The sequence below is a fragment of the Polychytrium aggregatum genome (assembly GCF_025602895.1).
Source record: "Polychytrium aggregatum strain JEL109 chromosome Unknown BJ171scaffold_14, whole genome shotgun sequence".
In the NCBI taxonomy this organism is placed as follows: domain Eukaryota; kingdom Fungi; phylum Chytridiomycota; class Chytridiomycetes; order Polychytriales; genus Polychytrium; species Polychytrium aggregatum.
Window position 1 is genome coordinate 307861 of NW_026516216.1, and position 21151 is coordinate 329011.

General features: G+C 58.2%; 8 protein-coding genes across 8 annotated transcripts; 5 read left to right on the plus strand and 3 right to left on the minus strand.

Moving 5' to 3' along the window:
• Positions 1-416: 416 nt before the first annotated feature.
• On the plus strand, positions 417-2370 carry BJ171DRAFT_62544 (uncharacterized protein). Its single transcript, XM_053115507.1, has 3 exons — positions 417-904; positions 1050-1340; positions 1489-2370. The coding sequence occupies exons 1-3, from the start codon at positions 482-484 to the stop codon at positions 2191-2193; spliced, it is 1419 nt and encodes a 472-aa protein (XP_052967615.1). The 5' UTR covers positions 417-481; the 3' UTR covers positions 2194-2370.
• A 215-nt stretch (positions 2371-2585) lies between these two features.
• Positions 2586-6516, minus strand: BJ171DRAFT_500727 (kinase-like domain-containing protein). The gene is made up of 8 exons (XM_053110599.1): positions 6496-6516; positions 6238-6373; positions 5863-6135; positions 5604-5719; positions 4946-5437; positions 4658-4779; positions 3185-4448; positions 2586-3049 (listed from the first exon to the last, which is right to left on the minus strand). The coding sequence occupies exons 3-8, from the start codon at positions 6098-6100 to the stop codon at positions 2891-2893; spliced, it is 2391 nt and encodes a 796-aa protein (XP_052967616.1). The 5' UTR covers positions 6101-6135; positions 6238-6373; positions 6496-6516; the 3' UTR covers positions 2586-2890.
• A 765-nt stretch (positions 6517-7281) lies between these two features.
• Positions 7282-8226, minus strand: BJ171DRAFT_614967 (uncharacterized protein; the record flags this gene model as incomplete). The annotated part of the gene is made up of 3 exons (XM_053115319.1): positions 7282-7532; positions 7682-8098; positions 8175-8226. 3 exons carry the CDS (start codon positions 8224-8226, stop codon positions 7282-7284), a joined length of 720 nt encoding a protein of 239 aa, XP_052967617.1.
• A 776-nt stretch (positions 8227-9002) lies between these two features.
• BJ171DRAFT_500733 (integral membrane protein DUF106-domain-containing protein) lies at positions 9003-10748 on the plus strand. The gene is made up of 6 exons (XM_053110600.1): positions 9003-9041; positions 9166-9201; positions 9410-9520; positions 9713-9984; positions 10111-10272; positions 10429-10748. The coding sequence occupies exons 1-6, from the start codon at positions 9025-9027 to the stop codon at positions 10650-10652; spliced, it is 822 nt and encodes a 273-aa protein (XP_052967618.1). The 5' UTR covers positions 9003-9024; the 3' UTR covers positions 10653-10748.
• A 1073-nt stretch (positions 10749-11821) lies between these two features.
• On the plus strand, positions 11822-13275 carry BJ171DRAFT_422957 (WD40-repeat-containing domain protein; the record flags this gene model as incomplete). The annotated part of the gene is made up of 2 exons (XM_053107573.1): positions 11822-12586; positions 12823-13275. 2 exons carry the CDS (start codon positions 11822-11824, stop codon positions 13273-13275), a joined length of 1218 nt encoding a protein of 405 aa, XP_052967619.1.
• An 854-nt stretch (positions 13276-14129) lies between these two features.
• Positions 14130-16020, plus strand: BJ171DRAFT_580717 (uncharacterized protein; the record flags this gene model as incomplete). Its single annotated transcript, XM_053114054.1, has 3 exons — positions 14130-15071; positions 15383-15630; positions 15828-16020. The coding sequence occupies 3 exons, from the start codon at positions 14130-14132 to the stop codon at positions 16018-16020; spliced, it is 1383 nt and encodes a 460-aa protein (XP_052967620.1).
• Positions 16021-16919: 899 nt separating this feature from the next.
• Positions 16920-17123, plus strand: BJ171DRAFT_410781 (high mobility group box domain-containing protein; the record flags this gene model as incomplete). The annotated part of the gene is made up of 1 exon (XM_053107284.1): positions 16920-17123. A coding segment is annotated over one exon (204 nt), but the record flags the coding sequence as incomplete, so codon positions are not given.
• Positions 17124-18774: 1651 nt separating this feature from the next.
• On the minus strand, positions 18775-21036 carry BJ171DRAFT_62638 (ClpP/crotonase-like domain-containing protein). The gene is made up of 10 exons (XM_053115524.1): positions 20785-21036; positions 20472-20574; positions 20314-20380; positions 20153-20227; positions 19970-20060; positions 19718-19873; positions 19462-19536; positions 19316-19373; positions 19115-19182; positions 18775-18939 (listed from the first exon to the last, which is right to left on the minus strand). The coding sequence occupies exons 1-10, from the start codon at positions 20924-20926 to the stop codon at positions 18890-18892; spliced, it is 885 nt and encodes a 294-aa protein (XP_052967622.1). The 5' UTR covers positions 20927-21036; the 3' UTR covers positions 18775-18889.
• Between the last annotated feature and the right edge of the window lie 115 nt (positions 21037-21151).

Here is a 21151-nt window from a genome sequence, read left to right on the forward strand (position 1 = left end):
TGGGCCGCAAGGCCACGCGGCCGATGATAGCGGAGAGGCAGGAGGGGCATCACAGTAGAATGGCATCGCCCCTTGTATCCATGGCTAAACTTGCTGCTATTGCTTTGGAGGACCTGATTCATCGCTGCTACCGAGATTGTCCAGGGTCTGATGGCAGAAGAGCAAGCACGAAATTGGGGTTGGCACACGGCATTGGGTGCTTCCCGCTCGATGAGCAGCGGATGCGGGTTGGCAGCGCAAACGGGCACTGCGGATGGCATGCAATGCAGTCGTACCTTGGAGGGCCATATATCCACAGGATCGACGGTGGCAAGAGCTCGGCCAGAACGACAGACGATCCCCGACGCCCAAGACGGATCAGCGGTCGTATCGTTCGCGATCGCTTTTTCTGATCGCCTTTGGGCCGACGCGATTGGGTGCCTGAGTCAGAATTGCGCTTGATGAAATTCATTCTGACACCGAGCCCGCAGGCTCCCTGTCGATGCCGACGAACGGGGGTGCCGAACAACACCGCAGCACCGAGCGGGGCAATGACGGACAGCAGGTCTCAAGGCCATGTCCAGCCGGACGAGCATCCGACTCCAGACGTCAGCAGCAGTGTCCGGCCAAATCCACCCGCCAACTCGCAGCCAAGCTCGCCCTCAGCACGCATCGGCTCGGCTGCAGCATGTCTGACTCGCCAAAATGGAAGAACAAGCGGGCCAGCGCCAGAGCCCGCATCATCCGGGAACATGCGCCCCGGTATTCCGGCGAGACAAGCTTCTTCGCAGCCGCACCGACCCAGATCCTGTGCTTCTTGAACCTCGGATACACCGGCGAGGTCGGAGGGGTGCTGGGCTCGGCCATGGACGAGATCCTGTCGGATTTCAGCGGCTTTCGCAGCGTCGCCATGGCTCTTGGAAAGGTATGTGCGCATCGGATCCCCTCACTAGACCGGGCGAGCATTCAGCGTCAGGCCATAGCGGGCTTTGGCAGTGGCAGCCGATCGCCGCACCGTGGTGCTCCGCTGGGAATCTGAGACAGAGCTTCTCTTCCAATCTGTGCATCAGCCATATTCATTTGCCATCTTTGCCGACGCCCGCAGCGCCGGGTCGGCTCTGTCTCGTCTCGATGGCACAGCGCATCCCGCAGCCGGTGGCAAGTGCCTGTTACTCGAGTTCGTCGGTGAGATACCGCCGGCATATCTGGCGGCTTCTAAGGTCCTATCGAGCCCAGAGGAGGTTGCGGCTGCGATCCCGGGACTTTTTGTCGTGCCTGAGTTTGTGGATACTGAGCACGAACAAGCTCTGCTGAAGGTCATCGATGCCGGTGCATGGGACTCGCTCAGGGACAGACGGGTGGTAAGCGTCTCGCTACGATGATCTACGACGCATCCTCTGGGTCATGGCTCGAACGAGTGCAAGTGCAGCCTCGATTTTGATGTGCAGCCTCGATATTGACAGCACCGACACTTGATTACAATCCGGATACCCCCTCCTTCGGCTGCAGCAACACCATGGATTCAACTTCAATTACATTAGCAACAACGTCTCTACCGACGGCTCGGACACTGCCTCGATTCCGGCTCTGCCAGCATGGTGTGTGCCGGTCGTGTCGGAATACCAACGACGCTTTCCCGGATTCCCAACACCAAACCAGCTCACAATCAACGAGTACGGCCCCGGTTGCGGAATCGCTCCGCATGTGGACGTCCATAGCGCATTTGCTGGACCAATCGTGTCTGTCAGCCTGGGCTCGCCAGTCGTCATGGAGTTTCGCAGATTCAAGCGAGCACAGCCATCCGCTTCCAAGAATGTCACCGATGGCCCGATTACGGACAAAGCCTCGGCAGTGTCCTCGGTTTCATCCAAATCCACACCCGAGTCTGAATCCAAGTCTGAATCCAAGTCTGAATCCAAGTCTGGGCTCGAGTCGCTGAACGTATGGCTTCCGCAACGGTCGCTTGCGGTCTTTTCCGGAGAAGCTCGATACGGATGGGAGCACGGCATTCGTCCCCGCAAGGTCGACATGCACGACGGCCGCATTGTCGAGCGGGGCCTCCGAGTCAGCCTCACGTTCAGGGCGGTGGTGGCAATGGAAGAACGGGCCTGCCATTGTGCGTGGTCTGCAATGTGCGATGCGCAGGGAGGCGGCAGCGGTGGTCGAGGCAACGGTCGAGAATTCAAATGCACTTCCAGCCAATCCAATAATTAACGGGACAGCCCGGATTTTGATCGTTGGTGAATGTTATCACTCAAAACATCGCGTGCTGGCCATGACCGTTCAGTGATGTGTTTCTGGATCTGAATCAAGGACGCTTTCTCCCTCAGATGGCTCCCCGGAAGCGAAAGGCACCACCCGGGCGACGGTGATTCAGGGGACTCGATCTCCAGGTGTGCCCACAGTGCCGGGAAGCCAAGCGACTCGAGAAGGCCGATTATCTCGATGTCGATACACCCTGGAGCAGTCCAGAGAGTCGCTTGTCGGCAGAGTGAAGCATCAACTGAGGCTCACTCTCAGACTCCCGCCCCTTGGTCGAGCTTTTGAAACGGCATTTGTATTGCGCGCTACTTCAAATACAGCAAAGCTCCAAGCATATATATATACAACCAAGGGCAAACGTAGGAACATACAGGGACAAGGGAACGGAAAGGGGGTGGGTGGGAGCAAACAGCGGAGCAATGCATACGATATAAAAAGAAGGGGTGGGGCAACGAAAGGCGCAAACGGCAAGAAAGTACAACTGGCCGGGCTTGTGAGCGCAGAACGAAGCCCAACGGAGAGCGGCTACGGTCGAACTTGTCGCACGCTTGTCGTCCGCAGGCCCCGGTGGCTATCACATCCCGCCGATCGGGCACTTTGGGCAGCAGTGTCCAGAGGTATATTCTCATCAAGAGCGCCAGAGGGATCCTTAGCCATTCACAATTTCGGGCCGGTCGCCAAACTTGACTTGACGGCCCTGTTTCTGCTTCAGCTGCAGGAGCTCGCTTCTCAGTCGCTCAAGCTCCGCCTTCAACTCGGAGTTCTCGTTTCTGAGACGGGTGTTTTCGTGAGAGAGCTCATTGACATCCTGTTGGAGAGGGACAGGCCGCAAGGACATAGACGTTGGTATGGATGCGCAGGCTAGATGGCGAACGACGCCTGCACCAGAGGCGGGTCATGCGGTGGTCCTGGGCAAGGGTGGGTGGTGGAGTCAGCGACTTACCTCGTTGATTGAACTCGAAATTGAGCGGGACATGACCTCCCGCAACTCATTCAGCAGAATCTTCTCGTTGTTTTTCAGCACGGTCTCGACCTGGCCCAACAGCGAGGCTGGCGGAGATGACGACGAGACAGCGGTCATGGGCGGGGTCATCAATTGCGACGCCGTCAGCTCCGAGGTAGGCGACGCGTGTTCTGGCTCAAAGAGAGGGGGGTTGCGCTGCAACAGCGACGACCCGGACTCTGAGGGGGCCAGTGCCGGAGCCATCGGAACAGGCGGCAGCGACGAGATTGGTGCGCTCCGTGAGGCAGAAAGCGAGGGACTGCTCTTTGGAGAATGCGTTGTTGCCATAAAAGCGTACGGGTTCGAGTGGATTGTCTGTGCGGCGGTCGCAAAACGTGACGGACGACCGAGCGAGTTGGACGGAGACGTGTGGGTCGAGGAGGCATCGCTGTTGGAGTAGATCGAGGGGCTCCCCGAGAGCACCTCGAAGCGACCACGTCGGTCGGCAACTTGCGTCGCCCCGGTGAGCGATGTGGTAGCAGGCTCTGGGCCATGTTCCTGACTCACGACGAACCGACTCAGCTTGCTCGCTGCACCGGCTTGGTCGCCAAGCGATGATACCGAGTTGACCCGGTAGACTTTGCGTCCAGCCTCGGAGCTGCCAGGATCAACATACAGGTTGGGGATCTGGCTCTCGCTGGCGCTAAAGAAGCTTGGGTGCTCGCTAGTGATGCTCGTCGAGGCCTTTGAGATGGTATGGACTGGGCTTGAGGGATTGGAGGGCGACGAGTAGAGCGTGCCCGACTCGACGACACTAAACCGGCCACGTTTGATCTCGGTGATGCCCACGTTGCTGGCGGGGATGGAGCCACTGACATTGCTGTTGAATGGCACATCGACGGGAGCCGACGCAGGTGCCTTGCCAGCCAGATGATCAGAAGTGTCGACGATGAAGCGGCTCTTCTTGATGGGGGCGTCGGAGGGCACGCTCGACTGCGGAGTCGACAGGGCGTGGCTGCGAGGCGGGTCGGATACAGTTGAATGGCTGGAGGTGTCGGAGCGGAAGGTCCGCGCCTGTTCGTCGTCCGTGTGCTCAAAGTCCCACACGCCAGCCTTGAGGGAGTTGTCCTTCTGGGGAGGGATACGTTTGTTGTGGGGGCGGGCGGAGATAGGAGGTAGGTCGGCAAGAACCTCCCTGACCAAGTAGCTCTTGTGCTTGGCAGATCTAAAGAACGGATGGGCCAGGAGCTTCTCTGCAGAGGGTCTGCACAGCAACAGTGTCGATGGGACAGCCCGGATCAGCAAAGACACCATGGCACCAGACACGTCTGCCCGCATGAATGTACCCTCGCATGACCATGGCGAATCCTCACGGGAGGGCTGCGCTCGGACGCTCTGAAGATTGGACACTGAAACCGACGCCGCGATCTGATGCGTCGCCGAACAGCACGGCGCCAGGGATAACAGACGCACCGTTTTGTGGGGTCTTTGTTGAGACAGAGGTCAATCATTTCCTTGAACAGCTTGGAGAACTTGTGCTTGGTCCCCTCGCGGTCAAGAGTTGGGGGATCGTTTTGCAGAGTAAGCATCAACACCTACGGAGTCAGCAGAGTCGAGAGATTAGGGCGATGAAAGCGGGGGGTGGCCATGATAGCCATAGCAGCAACAGCAGCAGCGGACGTCAGGTGATTTGATGACAATACGATGCAGCGCATGCTGGCGACTGCTCCATACAATGCATAGCAACCGGCAGTACCATACCTTGATCGGCGGGAACTTTGCAAACGGGGCGTGTCCAGTGGCCAACTCGAGGGCCGTGATGCCAAAGCTCCAGATATCGGCCTTGAAGTCGTATCCAGATTGCTCCATAACCTCCGGAGCCATCCAGCACGGTGTGCCGACAAAGGTCTTTCGCAAGCCCCGGCGCTCGCCAGTCTCCATCAGCGAGTTGCTGACGCCAAAGTCAGCCAGCTGCACCAATCCATCGGCGTCCATCAGCAAGTTGCCGGCCTTGACGTCGCGGTGAATGAGCGAGTTCTTGTGCAGATAATCCAGGCCCTGGAGCGCTTGCTTGAGGATGGTAGCTATGGACGCCTCTTCCAGGCCATCCGGAAAGGCCGTGCGCATGATGTCAAGGCAGGAGCCACCGGCCAGGAGAGGCGCTACAATATGCAACTTGGATCCGTGCACAAAGGAACCATACACAGGCAGCAGGTTTGGGTGTTTCGAGAGACTCATGATCTGGATCTCTCGCTACGGGGTGTGGCGGCGTGAGGCATCGGGGCGAGGCAGAGCACAGCACGGGATAGGATAGAGGGCGCACGAGAGTCAGAGCGAGAGAGTCGCAGCGGGAGGAGCCAGAGTGGAGGAGGCAGGACGAGCGACGGGCGGCGGAGACAGCATCGCTGACGATACCAACCCTCAGCTCATCTATCTGGTTCCCGCCAAACATATCCAGGTCAATCAGTTTGATCGAGACCTCCTTATTGAGAGGCTTGTATTTTGCCGTATAAACGACAGCCGAGGAGCCGTAGCCTGTGGTGCGGCATAAGACAGGGGGTTAACGGCAGCTGAGCGGCGGGCGTTTGGAGACCGCATGGGTACCGATCGGTGATGTCAGAGGATGCTCTCGGCCGGCTGGTGGCAAACCCAGATGCAGTTGGCGAGGCACAACCCACCGATTGCTGGGCCCATTTCGTAGTCCTGGACATTCATCGAGAAAGTCTCTTCGGCCGCAGAGGCAGAGGGAGGCGCGGAGCCGTTCGACATGGACACCAGCGAGACACTCGAAGAGCTGCCCTTGCGGGCGGTCGACTCGAGAGAAATCAAGGGCCGATCCATTTGGTCGATGATGGATGCCTTTCTTGTGAGAATACTGCTGACTCCAGGCGACGAAGAGATGTTTGGAGAAGGCATGCGATAATCAGGCGACTATTGGTCGGTGGGATGGGCTAAGTTTGAGAGAGGGTGCAGGGGGGGGACCTGGGTAAGTAAGAGCCGGATGGTCAAGCAGGAGCACAATGAGTCACGGCGCGAGGCAAACCCGGACACACCAGCGAGGTTTTGCTGGAATCACATCGCCTCATCCGAGTGGCCTCCATCCATCCGGCCAAGATGGATGGACGGGGCCGTTTCCGGTGGAGCAGAAGCCATGGCGGCATCGGGAGATCGAATGCTGCGACGCTATGGCTGCATTCATGATTCTCGGTGGACTGTCATCCTCAATGTCCATCCTCAATTCACACCAGCGACCCTGTCGTCGTGCACCTCTGGAGGGCGGAGGGATGCACAAACAATGCCGAGAGCCTCACCTTGTATATCCAGAGAAGCGGTGATGTCCTCGCCAGCTGAGGCTTATCGAAGAAGAATCAGGTCCAATGCAGATGGCTGTGAGGAGGGGCAGGGAGGCAATGGTTAGGGATACAGCCGGAAGGGGGATGAGAGAAGGACACGACAGCGAGCCGTCGTTGGCGCCGTCGTCGGTGTCGCCGTCAGTGTCGTCGTCGTTGCCTTTCGTTGCGAATACCCCCCCGGACTTGCAGACGACTGATGCAGCGGCACAGCCACCAACGGGAGCCGGCCCGAAGGACTGCAAGAGGAAAGGCGACGCCGGGGCCTGCAGGGCACGAGGTCAGACGAGGCACCTTTTGTTTATTTCTGTCGAGCCGCTGGCCAGACGCTGGACAAGACGCTGGGCAAGATGCCGTGGACAGCGAGCACCTCGATGGAGCGACGAAGACGGGCGGCAGCGTGGGTTGCTGGCGTTGCCGTCGGTTGGCGTCGGCTGGCTCGGTGGCCGTTGCAAGGCGCGGCGAAAAAAAAGGTCTTGGTTGCCAACAGACACACTGCATCCGCGGTTCGCGCCGGATCGAGCCGGCACGGTGTGCGGCGCGTGTGGCTGTGCGCAGCTGTGGCCTGTGTCGTGACAGTGTCGTGTCTGTGTCGTGTCTGTGTCGCTCGGCATTGGGCGAGGTTCCCACGCACATCAGCCCAGGGACGGTACGAGCATCGAGCATCGAGCACCGAACATTGACAAATCGAACATCGACAAATCGATATTCGCAACACGAGAGCCGACAGTGACCACCGGCCGTTACTCAGGGGTTGGCCATTTCCGACACACTCGGGGCCATATCCCCGCATCCGCAACAAGAATCGCGAGCCGCCCGAGGACACGGCCACTCAACCGGTATCGCGCCTGTTTGCTTCTCGAGACGAAAGCACCGGAGGCTATCAAATGCCGCAACAAGCACCGCGACAAGTTTGTTCATATCTTCGTCATCGATGACAACAGGACCACGGGCCCGGCGCTTCAGGGCCCGCTTGGGACGCTTGCGCTTCTCCGAGGCTTTCGGACATAAAGCGTGAAGAGGGATATAGAAATACCGCTGGATGAGTCAAATATCTGCACGAGTCGCTGAGTCCTGAGAATATTCACCGATAATGGGCGTACTGAACTTGTGACCGTATGCACCCATCAACTCTCCGTGAACCCACCGTTTATCGTCAGAATCTTGATCGGCCCTGTTCCGTTCGTGCCCTTGTGCAGACAATGGTACAACATCTGGAAGTAGGACTTGATATATCCGAGCTTCATGGCGTTGCTGCTGGCTTGAGAGATGGCCGCAGATATGATGTCTCTTCGCGGACTGGCCTCGAGCACTGGACGCAGCACCAGCTCCGAGAATGAGCGAGCAATCATAAACCAGTTGGGGAGGGTCTCTTTTGCATCGTATTTCCGTATCACTCTGACAAGTAATGCGTGCGGATCGGTGGAGGTGACGCTCGCAGTCAGATTGGGCTTCAGTATGTGGCGCCGAGAGCGGTCGATTTGGCTGTCGCTTCGTGGAGTTGACTGCGCTTGCGAGCTTTTCGAGTGGGGGCCCGAGATGACCATCCAGTCCGCCGGTGCAGCTGCGTTGGCATCGCAAACAGGTAGATCCAAGCGAACAAACAATCGAGCGCATGGCTTATATGGAATCGAGCATACATAATACCAGCCCAGCCGGCTTGCATGATAAATGTGAATAGTGCGATTGCATGTTGGAATCAAAGCCAGGCTGCAGGTCCCTGGGCAATTCATTTGCAGATATTGGAGCCCCGAGACGACCGAGAGGATGATGGAGGGGTGGGATGGTACCCCACAATGAACGGTGTCGAGATTCAGAGATACGGAATCCTGATCGTTGGAGGCTTGAGGGTTTGAGTGCAACTGTGGACGCCCGCCGGGTATTTGACACTCGTCCGGTGTGTGTGTGATTTGATGCGTGCTTTCGATGCCTGTGAACATCACGGCGGGCCTAAGAGACAAAATCTGACTGTAATAAGGCGCCATTCGGGATGTCCCAGCGCCACCAACGGCAAATGTGCTCCAATATGAGCTGCGACTATATGCTTTTTGGATTGGAATAGGGCTCGACGCCGTGCGGTCTGGATCGTATTGGAGCGGGGGGTCTTGTTCCGTCGGGAGTGAGAGGCTGGAAATGCTTGGCCGTAAGTGGAGGACAAAACGGGACACCTTGTCGGTGAGAGCAGTCAATCAGGGAAAAATACAACATTGTCTGCTCCATTGAATATGTAAGCTGTGAAAGGGACCGTCCAGGCAACCCCGCAGTCCAGTGGCGAATGGTGCCCTTGGCACACTGACAATGGCTGGGCGACGTTTCCCAGGCCGCGGATCAAGGCACGTGTGTGTGTGCTCTAGGGTTGTATAGGGCTGGGCTAGGGCCGCACCCTTTCGCCCAACCCTGCCGCCCCTGTCGCGACCAGCCGATCGAAAAGGGTGTCGGCCGCCCCGATTGCTTCCTCTTCGTTCATCGACCGGGATCAACACGCAAGCGATGGCTGGATTCGACAGGCATGTAGCGAGTAGGCGCTGCGTGCGCGGGCCGAGAGGCCCTCCGGCTTGTCCGTGCGGCCCCCTGACCCGGCCTGGTTGGCTGACGCTTCGTTTCTGCCTCCGTGTTTCGCTCGCCCTCCAGTGAGGCAATGTATTTGGACCCAGCGATCCGGGACTGGTGAGTCCGTCCATGTGCACGACAGCTGCCCCTCCTGTCCTTTGATACACGCTGCTGTGGCCTGGGTTGGACTCGTCTTGAATTCTCAAATGAGATTCTCGGCCTCGTCGTGAATCCAGGACCGCTCAGGTTCCATCTCTGATCATGGTCTTGCCGCTGTGTTTGTGCTCATCCTTCGGCACATTAATATGCCAACCGTCCTCTGAAGGGTCCTGTTCCCGATTATGATCGTCATGATCATGGTTGGTGTGTTGAGACACCACGCCACCCAGCTGCTCAACTCCCCGCCCAAGACCACCTGGAAGGCTGTTCGTGAAAGGTTTGCCTTGCTGCCTGCGACAGATTGCAACAACAGCGACTTTTGAGTCTATCGGAGAGGACAGCCCTCTTCATGGGCACGCACCGAGACCCCCATAGTCGACGGGTCCGCGCAGAATCATCGCTCGCCCGAAGTCTGTTGACGCGGCGAATGTACTGAGTCGCCATCATCTCACGTCCCTGATCGCCGTAGCTCTGCTTTGGCTCGCTCGCGCATCATCCGAGCCCAGAGCCGCTTCATCCCTGCCTCCGGATTCAAGGCTCGCAAGGAGTATCTGTCATCGTCGTTCGAAAAGGGTGCCTATCTCAAGAACCCCGACCCCAATGCCGCCGCCGCCAACCCCATGCAAGATCCCCAGGGCATGGAAGCCATGGCTGACATGATGAAGAAGAACATGGCCATGTTCATCCCGCAGACCCTGATCATGTCGTGGATCACCTTCTTCTTTTCCGGATTTGTTCTGAGTGAGTTTGGGTCCCTTACAGCTGCCTCATCCGTGGTGTTCGTGTAGGATGCTTTTGGTCAAGTGCTGATCGATATGCGTGGCCGAGACCGCTGCTGACATTCCGACCACTGGGTGCTGTGCACAGCCAAGCTTCCCTTCCCGCTTACGGTTCGCTTCAAGGCCATGTTGCAGCGAGGCATCGAAACGAGTGACATGGACGTGTCCTGGGTTTCGTCGCTGTCTTGGTACTTTCTCAACCTTTTTGGTCTGAAGAGTATCTATGTCCTGATTTTGGGTGCCGGAAACGGTGAGTGATCTCCGAGACGCAGGCGTCGTTGTTGCCGTGGATGATGGTATGCATTTCACCTGGACGGAAACCGAGTGCTGGCCCAGGGTGATCGCGAGCGGTATGTCGCATCTACTGAGCCGACCAATCTTTCCATCAAACGCTCGTCTTATGCAGAGGCCGACGGTAGCCGCGACATGCAGCAGATGCAGATGATGGGCGCAACGCAGCAGCCTATGCAACAACCCAACGAAGTTGCCAACATGTTCAAGAGCGAGAAAGAATTCTTGAACCTGGCCACACACGAGTGGGCTTACGACGACGTCGAGGACCGCGTGCTTGGTCTCTACGGCAAGGCCCAGACAAAGACCCTCTCGGCCAAGGGAAAGAAATCCCAGTAATAGAGCGCCGCCATTGCTCTATTGCGTTGTCGGATTCTGAATCCGGTCTGCCTTTGTTGTCTCCCTCATCTGAATGCGAAATGGCGGTCCAACCGATGCAGGGGTGATGCGCTGCAGCTGAGTGCGTCGCTGCTGGGGGGGGGATTTGCCGATAGAGTGGGAATCGCACTCGGCGGTGTCTGCTTCCTGATGCAGCCAGGGACGCGGCTGCGGTGCTCGTGTCCATCGCACATGCCGATTGCACATATCGACGGACCAGCGGCGTTCCAGGGTATGCTCTCCAGAAACGGCAGGGACGGGTGTGGGGCCATGGGCTCCTGGACGAACCGGGTTTCCCAGGGCTGTTTCCAAAAGCGCGGAATGGCGGCTGTCATGTTTCCCGAAAAGGACAAAATTGATTGCCGCCTGCGTCGTCTCGGCCTGCCCGTTCGCCCATCGGCCGCCCGTTTTTTCTTCCTTCGTCTTGCTGGCGTGAAAGCGCTGCTCTCCAGACTCGCCTGCGCGTAGCCTACATAGTCATGGTCATCACCGGCAACTCGGTCAAATCCCAGAATATCCCTGGGAGCCCGCTCACGCCTCGCCGACAGAACGCCGTCGGCAAGGCCGGCCGTTCGCCGCGAAACTTCCATTGCTCGCCGCGTGGCATGATCAATCTGCCCCCCTTTTCGGCCAAATCACCGGTCGTGGTAAAGTCGCCAAAGTCAGTCGTCCAGCACCAAAACGTGCTGCAGCCCTCGCCCAAGCCCGGCATCACCAAACGGCGTGTCGAGGCCGTGGCTCGGCAGCAGAGCCCCCGCAAGGTCCTTCCCAGCAAAAACAAAACCGTGAGTAGCGGCTCCCGTCAATCGTCTTTGCTTTTGTCTCGGCCGGCTTGCGGATTGGGGCTCGCCCTCGTGCTACGAGAGCCAGAGCTTGCAGGCGAATGACTTGCCCAAGTGCATGTTGTGAACGCAGTTTCCAGGACCAGGGCATCCACGGATGGGCAGCCACAGGCATCATGGTCCACGTTTTGCTACTGGCTCTGCCACGCTTGCGGCTGCGGATACGAGGCTAACATCTCGTGGTATGGGGTTTTTGCCTCACCGGCTCCGCCCACGGCCGCTACCCAAAAGTATGACCGCTTCATACCCAGCCGCGCGGCAATGGACCTGGCCACCTCCCAGTTCAATATGTCGATCCCAAGTCAAACGTCAGCGTGTCATCTGGACGCCTCCAGCCTGGCTTACCAAGAAGAGCTCGCCAAGGCGTACGGGGTCGAGATCAACAAGCGCATTCTCGCCTTCAATGTCGAGGCGCCGTCTTCGGAGAAGCACGATGTTCGAGCAACCTGGAATCGCCCGCTCAAGCCCGCCTACCACAAAACCAAGAGACGGATCCCCCTGGAGCCCGTCCGGGTCCTGGATGCCCCAGGGATGGTCGATGACTATTATCTTAACCTGCTGCACTGGTCGTCCCAGAACGTGCTGGCCGTGGCCTTGGATAAGACCATCTTCATGTGGCATGCCGACAGCGGCGATGTCGTCGAGTTCTGCAACACGTCTGACACCGACTCGATCGCGTCGCTCCAGTTCGACGCCAGCGGCGATATCTTGGCGATCGGAACACACTCGGGCGAGACACAAATATGGAATGTCGAGAAACGGTCCAAAATCCGAACGATGAAGGGCCGCCTGAGCCGGGTCGGTGTTCTGTCGTGGGACAAGCACATCTTGTCGGCTGGAGCACGGGATGGCTCCATCTGGAATCATGACGTGCGTGTGCAAAACCACAAAGTCTCGGAGTTCCTCGGACACTCAGAAGATGTCTGTGGACTCCAGTGGCGGCTCGATGGACAGCTGCTCGCCAGTGGTGGCAACGACAACCTTGTGAACATCTGGGACGCTCGCTCGTCGATTCCCAAGATCACAAAGTCCAACCACATGGCGGCCGTCAAGGTGAGCGTTGTCGCAGTGTGCATGGCAATACGGGTTGGTCTGGCGATATGCGCATCGATGATGCTCGATGGGACATCATGCTTGTTTGTGCGGATCGCACCGCTCCTACTCTGCCTGTGGCGTCGTCAGACTTTGACAGGCGAGCGCCGATCTCGGTGGCATCTCCCAGCCTCCATGTTTTGTTATTGATGGGCCATCGGAGGCTCTGACGCTGAATGATCTCTGTTGTTTGCCAGGCTGTAGCCTGGTGCCCATGGCAGCTCAATCTACTGGCCACCGGCGGAGGAACATACGACAGGATGATCCACTTTTGGAACTCGACGACGTCTTCAAAGTCTGCATCGATCGACACCGGTTCTCAAGTAACCTCGATCATCTGGTCCCGCCAGTACAAGGAGCTGCTCTCTTCGCACGGCAACACCACCAACGGAGCTCACGGCTCACTGCGCAACCATCTCACTCTCTGGAACTACCCTTCGCTCAACAAGGTCGCCGATCTCGGTGGACACGAGTCCCGCATCCTGCACACGGCCTTGAGTCCCGATGGCGAGACGGTCGCATCGACGGCTCCGGATGAACATCTCAAGTTCTGGAAGGCATGGGAAGCCAAACCCAAGACCAAAGCCAAGGCGGCAGCGGCATCGCTACCGGGCATCACTGGCGACGTGCAGAAGATGAATATCCGCTAGTGGTCGAGGGTGGGGGCCCGGTGACTCGGCGGAGCGCCCCTCTCCTCAGCCGCCCTGTTTCTTGGAGTTTGGGTCGAGCCAGGCATCCTTTTTTTTTTTTTGGAGAGACGAGAAACGGGCATAGACTGCACATGAGCGCAATACATCGAGCACGTTGAAACGACGCTTGAGCCCCAGGCGGCCGCGCTGCCTCTTGGTGCAGGATCATCTGCGGCTGTCCACCAGGACTGGGCCTTGGCTGGGTGGAGTGGACACGTGTGGGTCGTGGCCATGGGAATCGCAGCGCCGGTCAGGCCCCGAAACCCAGGGCGGTCCATATCCCAGTTCCCTCCGCCAGCCAGCCAGAGCGACAGCCAAACAGCCACCGCCCTGACTGCTGGGGACTCTTGGCGCACGGCATCTCGCCAGCAGCGGCGAGATGGCTCCGTTGCCGTCGCCCAGCACCGGTCCCTGTCTTGGTTCGTGCTCGAGCAGCAGCTGCGACCCTCGGATGTGCATACGACGCGGTGTCTCATGGAGCAGCTGGGGTGTTGGAGACGAGGCGGGCATCGACGTCAGGCCCCTCTCGTTCCGCATATCCCAGGCCGGCGGCGGGGGGGGGAGTGGGTGGCGGATTCTCTCTTCCCAGACCCTGCAGGAAGCCATCGAAACGGCACCTCCAACCGTCCTCTGCATTCGCTACAGCCAGCATCGTCGCTGAGGTGCCGACATTCATCACTCGCCACCCCAGACTTGATAGGCTTCCTGATCGGTCTGCGCCTGGGATTCCTCTGTCCTCTCAAATTCTTTCTGCAACTCTGAAGCTTCCCCACGTCTCCAAATCACCTTTGCGCGTCGCAAGACCTCTCGAATCAATGAGCCACGATCTGCTCAGGAATCGCCTGACACCATTGGATGTTCCGGAGCTGCTCTACTCCACTCTCTACCACCTGCCGGTCAAGACGCTGGCGATATGCCGGCGGGTCTCGCGGCTGTGGCGAGCATGCGCCGAAGTCGTTCGCAACGACCGAAAACAGGAGCAAACGCAGCTCATTCTCATTCTCTCGCGCCATCGTATGGACGCTGCCTCGGTGGAGGGGCAGCCGAGTCTGCGGGGCTGGGGCAGTCTTGACGGTGGCTCGATTCTGCACTATCCTATCCCGGAGGAATCGCATGTCGTGGTGATCCCGCTCAGGCTAAAGGACCGGTTCTTGCTGGACCACTACCACACCGTCTGCGAGTATCACACCGACGGCGGGGATCTCGAGAAGGCTTTCGAAGCCGGATGGCTCCCCATCACCGACAGCTTTGACAATCCTGCTGCGTTTGCGGTGCATTTCGGTCCGCCCAGCGCGAACATGGCGTTTCCAGTGCTTGGAGGCGCCCCATCGCGCTCTGCTTCAACCGCCCGGATCGATGTCATGGCCCGTCAGCTATGCAGCCTTGGCGACAGGAAGCTGGAGTACTACGGGCCCGATTTTGTTCTCGACCTCTCGTATCTTAACCCAAAGACTCTGGCATGGATGCAAGACCGGCCCATGGGGCCGCACCGACGCGGACTGAACCAAAAGATCGTCATGGTCAAGCGCCTGGCTATCAATGAGAGCTGGAAGACCATGAGATCGGGTCGGATCTACTCGAGCGACGGACTGGGCTTGCTCGGGAGAGCCTTTGGCAAGCATAACATCCACGACCCGTACGAACGACTCAGGGGCAAGGCCCAGTTTCTGCTGCGGAAGCAAATCTTTATGAACTCCGAGGGAATCGCAGACTGGAGTGCTCTCTCGCAAGAGATCAGTAGCTCGTGGACCGACAGGGTGAGTCCGGGTGCCTAATAGCCACTCGGCGGGGCCGATAAGACCGAAGGTTGGACAGATCTAAGCAGCATTGCGCTAGTTGAGCACCATCCAAAGATACAAACATCCGCTCGAGGCACAGATGCACCTGGGACGCTGCCTGGGCCATCGTTGTGTCGTTTGTCGTCCCACCGTAGACCTCGCCATCTCTCGCTTCTGGGATGACTGCCCTGGGCATACATGCAACCATGCAACCATGCATACTTGCTTTCTAACGCACCCGGTGCGGTCGCCTCTCGCCCTCGCTCTCACTCTCGCCCTCGCCATTGCAGCTGATGCAATTCATGGATGTGGATTTCAAGATCAAGCAAAAGCAGATTCAGATCGTAAACAACATGCAGATCGGCGCCGCCGTCCGGGACCAGCTGGCTCTGAAGCTCAAACGTGGCACCGTCGATGCCCTCACGTCTCTGCCGCTGGGGATCTGCTATCTGCGCCGCATCGGCTACGCAGGCGACTGCTCAAACCCAGCCAGTATTTTCGACTATTTGTCAGCATATGACCCGTGGGACTACTATCTGTAAGTACGCCGCTTGCGTCCCAATGCCATCTAGAACGCATTCAGATCGCTGCCTCGGGATAACTGCCATTCGATATTTGGCTTCGAGTTACGACACCATGGTTTGAGCGAGGAAACCATATGCCTGGACACATACAGACATTTGTATCGAGTGACCATTGACGCACACCATTCATATACGACTCCAACTCCATCAGCCACAACACGACACATCCTCAAGAAGAAAAGGAAATGAACGAGGCCTCGGCTATTAAAGCAATCACCAAGCGCCCCCGAATCCAGGAAGCCGAGAGACACGGCCTCTACACCGAGGGAATCCAGGTGCTTGAGCAGATCCACGCCACATACAAGGAGATGATTGAATCGACGGCGTCGAGCGAGCAGCCGTAGCGAGCCCCCTGTCTCTGGCTGCCGGAGGTCAGCCCGGTACTCATCCGCAGTGAGAAGGCCGCTCGATTCAGCACGTTCTGTCGCCAAAGGCGGTGTGCTGGTGGATCAGAACAGATGGCTCGAGCGAATGAACTCTGCGGTGTGGTGGCATGCCACCAAGATACAAAGCACACTGCCCCGTTGTTCCGTGCACATTCCCACCCAAAAACAGCAGCCAGCCAGCCAGCCAGTTCCCACGACCGTCCATCGGTGTGGTGTGGTGTGGTGTGGTGGGGGCGATTGTTCGAAGATGGGCTGAGTCGAAGTCCAGGGTAGAAGTGCGAACAAGCAGAGGGGCTCAATTTATGAAAGCACTGACTGTAGCTCTGGGCTGGCGTTTGCATAGCCGATCACAGATTTGCATTGCACCGGATCCGATTGTGCATGGCCGGCGGGACCGCACAACCGGGCGACCCCCCATCGTATTTCGGCTGCGGCCATACCAAGACTCTGTTTGCCTTCTGCCATTCACCGGCTGCCTTCTACCCACCATCGATTTCGCTCTGCTCCCACTGGCTTGTTTGTCGGCCAGTTCCCGTCTATCCGCCATCAGAGCCGCTTTAGTCATGGAGAATACAGCCAATCCTGGAAACCCGCTGCCCCAGAACAATGTCGCCGGTCCGAATGCCACAAGGTTTGATCTCCAGGCGTGGTTGCGGCACTCGTTGGTGTCGCTGTCGATGCTCTCAGGCAACCCGCTCCTTGCCCATTCCATCAGCCAGCCCTCGCAGCTGCAGATAGACATTGCGAGTATGTGCGTCTCGGCCAACCCGCAGGGCAACGTGATCTTGGTTCCTGTCGTAGTCTCTGCCGACGGCCCGGTCGAACCACTTTCCAAGAGCGATGCCGAAGAGCCGAAGCGCCCCGTAAACAGCTTCATGTGCTTCCGTGCAGCCATGTACCCTATCCTGCGCGAGCAATATCCGAACAAGAACAGTCGAGACATTGTCCTCATCATCAGCAGCTATTGGCGGGAAGCGTCGCCGGAAATCAAGAGCTATTTCAGGAAAGAAGCTGCAGCCATCAGGGCCGAGCACAAGAAAACATGGCCCGATTACCAGTACAACAAGCCCTCGAAGAAACCCGCGGTTGCCTCGGAGATTCCAGCGACGCCGCTTCCACTTCAGCTCCAAGGCAAAGGCACCATCAGCATCAACAGCAGCAGCAGCGGCAGTAACAGTCGCGGTAGTAGTAGTGCCTCTCGGAAGAAAAGCTCAGTCCGGTCTGTGGCAAACAAGACCCCTGACCCCCGACAGCTCCCAATCGATTATCCAGGCAGCCTCATCGAGCAGGTCAGCTGGAATGCGCTCGGGTCTCTTCATCCCGATCTCGGCGCTCCCGTCCTGGCGAACCAGCCCGTGGTTGCTTCCAATTCGTGGAACGGCCAGGCATCACAGAGCACCGAGTCGATCGCTGAATCTCTCGAGAGCGTCGACACGGAGCCCCCTGGTCGATGGGCCGAATGGGCTCTCCCGGGCTCGTTCGCAGTCGCTGAAGGCAATGCCGCAGGCTGGGTTGTCAGCATGAACCATGAGGCAGCCTTGGGCTCGAGCTCATCTTCCAGTTTGAACTCGTCGAGCTTTAGTCTGCACCAGCCCGACAACTCTATCCAAGCCATGTCCGTGCTTGAGGCGGCCGTCGCACCACAGCCATTCACCGCAAACGAGCTTGCTGCAGCCTTGGAACTGGGCTCGGCTCAGCCATCGCTCACAGAGTCCTCCACCAAGATGTCGGTACTGAACTGGCGCCAGGAATCCGAGCTGCTCCAGGAAGGATCCGCGCTTGGATCAGTCATTTGTTCCGGGGCGCCAGCAGCCGGCCAGGTCGATGCGAATCTGCTGACAAACCTTGGATTCAACGTCTCCAGCCATCTCGGTCTGGGCCGAACTGGTGAGTCTGGATCGGGCAACCGGACCCAAACCGATGCAAAGCAGTACGGCATCGGACATGGCATGGATGAGGGCGGGGCTGTCCCCGAGCCTGTTGGTCACTCCGACCTCGCCGAAAGTACCATCGCCCCGGACACACATGATCAAAACGAAGCTGCTCTCCCGACCGAAAGCTCGACTCTCTGCAGCAACGTAGTCGAAACCGGCGCCGTTGCTCCAGGCGAGACCGGTCTGGAGCCTGGTGCCGTGTCTCTGATATCCAAGGCCACTGAGAGGTTGACCGACCAGAGCCGGAGCCGACGAGGTTCCTTCCGTGAGAAGTTTGCATCGTTGAATCCATCGACGACCCTGGTGCGTCCAGCCGACCATGCCGAGCAGGTGTTTATACACCGACCCATTACCGAGATGGTTGGGCCCATCTCAAGCAGCCTACGCCGATACACCCCGCGATCGGCGACGTCGAGTGACCTGGACCAGCTCGCGGAATCGTTTTTGCACATGCCTTCGCCAAGCATGCAAACGGATGGGTCGGCCTCGGCATCGAAGTTGTTCACGCCAAGAAAGGGCGGCATCTTCAGCTTCCCAGCTCCAGCACTTGCGTTTCCGAGCAACAGGATCTCGCCAAAGCCACCAGGTCTATCTCCTCCAGGATACTTGACCCGTGCACTGATCATCTCGCCGTCGGCACTGACTCGGTCTCCTATAATTTAGGGCCCAGACGCCTCCCAAACACCTCAGCCGCAATATACCAAACAGGACGATGTCGACACGCTGTCGATATGCTCGGCTGACCGCGCGCGGTGCAAGGAGGCGTGTGATCAAACTCCGTTCCAAGAGTCGATTTGAGATACACCCAGCCGTTTCAGATTCTAGCCGGGATGGCAGAGCCTAGCTCTTCTCCTGTTACCAAGAGCGGTGAACAGTAGGGGATGTCGCCATCGTTACTGGCCCTTGTAAACAGGCTTGCGCTTTTCCTGGAAGGCGCGGAGACCTGCATATGCAACCATGACGCAATATTCAATACGTTACTGAGTACGGATCGGATCGAAACTAATCGGATCGAAACTAATCGAGTCGAATAAAATAGAATCGATGGTGCCCAGACGATCGTCTTGTCGTGCAAGGCATTGGCTGCGTTGGCAGCCAGCGGACAGTGGACAATGTACCTTCCAGACGATCTTCCGTGGGAATCACCTGGGCATAGCATGTCTGCTCAAATGCCATTCCAGAGGCGCTGGGTGCCAGACAGAAGAGCAATGGGCAATCAAGCATACGGGTCAGAAAGCTGATTGTGTCATGGCGTTGTCTTGGCTACAGCCTCGACTTGCGACACGGTCGTCGGGCAGCGATCAGATAATATCACGCACCTGTCCAGCTGGATACCCCGGTCGACAGCCAGCTTGGCCATACGAATGGCAATCGGTCCTGCAGCAACATTCATGGTAATCAGCAGGCTGCAGTAGGACACATCCACGATCGAGTCCCTCCGTGGCTTCTCTCAAAGCATACACACCTTGAGGCAGGATCTCTTGGGCAAGTTCAACTGCCTTGTCGAAGGCAGATCCTTCGACGGCATAGTTGCAGAGTCCTTGAAGCAAGGTCGGCGATTTTGCGTTCGATGGGAGCCACGCATAACACTTTTAGTATGGTATATGCGGGTTGGCAAGCGATGCCGGCACCATCTCAACGTTGGCCAAAGCGTCCGAGGAGCTGCAGGTACAGGTCGTCTCTGTGTCTGCCAGGTCCCTGTCCTGACGAACAATGCTTACCCCAGTCAACAGATTGCTTGTAGTTCAAGATGCGTCCTGTGAAGATGAGCTCCTTGGCCTTGGCCGCACCGATCAGCCGAGGCAGTCTCTGGGTGCCTCCGGCTCCGGGAATAATCGCCAGCTTGGTTTCGGGGAGGGCCAGCTTGGCGCCAGTTCCTGGAGCGGGTACATTGCGGGTTCTTGGGTTGAGGGATGGCTCTCGAGCACACCCTGCAGGCCCGTGCCAATCGAATGCATCTCAATCTGTCTTACCCGCCACTCTCATGTCGGTTGCAAGAGCCACTTCCAGGCCACCACCCATGGCCGCGCCGTCGATCGCAGAAATCGTGGGCATTGGGAGAGTCTGGAAATCGGGACAAACAGGAGAGCGATCAGCATATGGCCCCAGCGTAGCCAACGACGAGCAGCACACACCGACTCTCTCCTGTGACCTACTTCCAAGTCGACAAAGGCTGTTCTTAGACCGTGGACAAAGGCAGCGACCTCGGCCTGGGTCATCTTTTGGCGCTCCTGAAGCCAATGCAAAGTGAGCAACTCTGGTTGATCGATAGCTGGCCAGCAAGCATCTATCCCAAGCGGATGCAAGGGTGACCCACCTTGAGGTCGGCACCGGCGCAGAAGACTCGATCGACTAGGCTCCGGACGATCAGGACGCGGCAGTTACTGGGATAAGAGTCGGTGAGGTTGACTTTGACAAAGATGACTGCTCGTCCTGTGGATCGACGAGCTATTGCGAGCGAGCAGGTGAACTTACGGGTCAAAGCGGAGCTCATGAAGATTGCTGCGGAACTGATCCATGAACGCCTTGCCCAGAGCATTCTTGGCAACCGGGCGATTCAGGTTGAGGATATAGATGCCTTTGGAAAAGAACCGAGGGTCAGGACGATGCCCATGTGAAGCAACAGATGATATGATACTGTTGCGACGTCAGCAAGCTCCATAGTGAGGAACCCCGCCAGCCAGGGCGGTCCTTGTGCTTGCGATGGGATCGGGAAGCCATCTGCCCCATCGCACTTGCTCTGCGAAAGCAGATGAACAGTCCCTGAGATAACTAGATGCGTCCATACCCTCGCGATCGCCCGAGAGCCTCTCGACGAAGCACTCGGCCGCATTGTTGGCGAAGCTGGAGTCAGCGCGGATGCCTCCCGCTCGTCGGGACGAGATTCGAGGAATCGAGGCGAGCGGACGTCGAAACAGGAGCGAGTTCATGGCGGTCTGGCAGTGCGTTGGCGCTGACGGCAGGGCTGATCAGGACGACGGAGGGAAAGGATGCAGCCAGCTGGGCGGGCAAAGGTCGGGGACGGCCTCGGGACAGAGCCCGGGACAGCAGGGGCCATTCCCGGTTCCGATGGGGCTCGGAGGAGGGGACACCCCTCTTTGGAACAACGAGCACGGCCGGTGCTGGGCAGGGAGAGGGCAGCGCCGCCTCTTTAT

Coding starts and splice junctions, on each gene's coding strand:
- BJ171DRAFT_62544 (XM_053115507.1), top strand. CDS start 482: ATGCCGACGAACGGGGGTGCCGAACAACACCGCAGCACCGAGCGGGGC. Junction 905..1,049: donor TCGCCATGGCTCTTGGAAAG/GTATGTGCGCAT, acceptor TCTGTGCATCAG/CCATATTCATTTGCCATCTT. Junction 1,341..1,488: donor CGCTCAGGGACAGACGGGTG/GTAAGCGTCTCG, acceptor CTTCGGCTGCAG/CAACACCATGGATTCAACTT.
- BJ171DRAFT_500727 (XM_053110599.1), bottom strand. CDS start 6,100: ATGCCTTCTCCAAACATCTCTTCGTCGCCTGGAGTCAGCAGTATTCTC. Junction 5,720..5,862: donor CGAAATGGGCCCAGCAATCG/GTGGGTTGTGCC, acceptor GCCGCACCACAG/GCTACGGCTCCTCGGCTGTC. Junction 4,449..4,657: donor AACAAAGACCCCACAAAACG/GTGCGTCTGTTA, acceptor GTTGCTGTGCAG/ACCCTCTGCAGAGAAGCTCC.
- BJ171DRAFT_500733 (XM_053110600.1), top strand. Junction 9,521..9,712: donor TGGAAGGCTGTTCGTGAAAG/GTTTGCCTTGCT, acceptor TGATCGCCGTAG/CTCTGCTTTGGCTCGCTCGC. Junction 10,273..10,428: donor GATTTTGGGTGCCGGAAACG/GTGAGTGATCTC, acceptor CGTCTTATGCAG/AGGCCGACGGTAGCCGCGAC.
- BJ171DRAFT_62638 (XM_053115524.1), bottom strand. CDS start 20,926: ATGAACTCGCTCCTGTTTCGACGTCCGCTCGCCTCGATTCCTCGAATC. Junction 20,061..20,152: donor CAGCCTTTGTCGACTTGGAA/GTAGGTCACAGG, acceptor CCCGATTTCCAG/ACTCTCCCAATGCCCACGAT. Junction 18,940..19,114: donor CACGGAAGATCGTCTGGAAG/GTACATTGTCCA, acceptor TTGCATATGCAG/GTCTCCGCGCCTTCCAGGAA.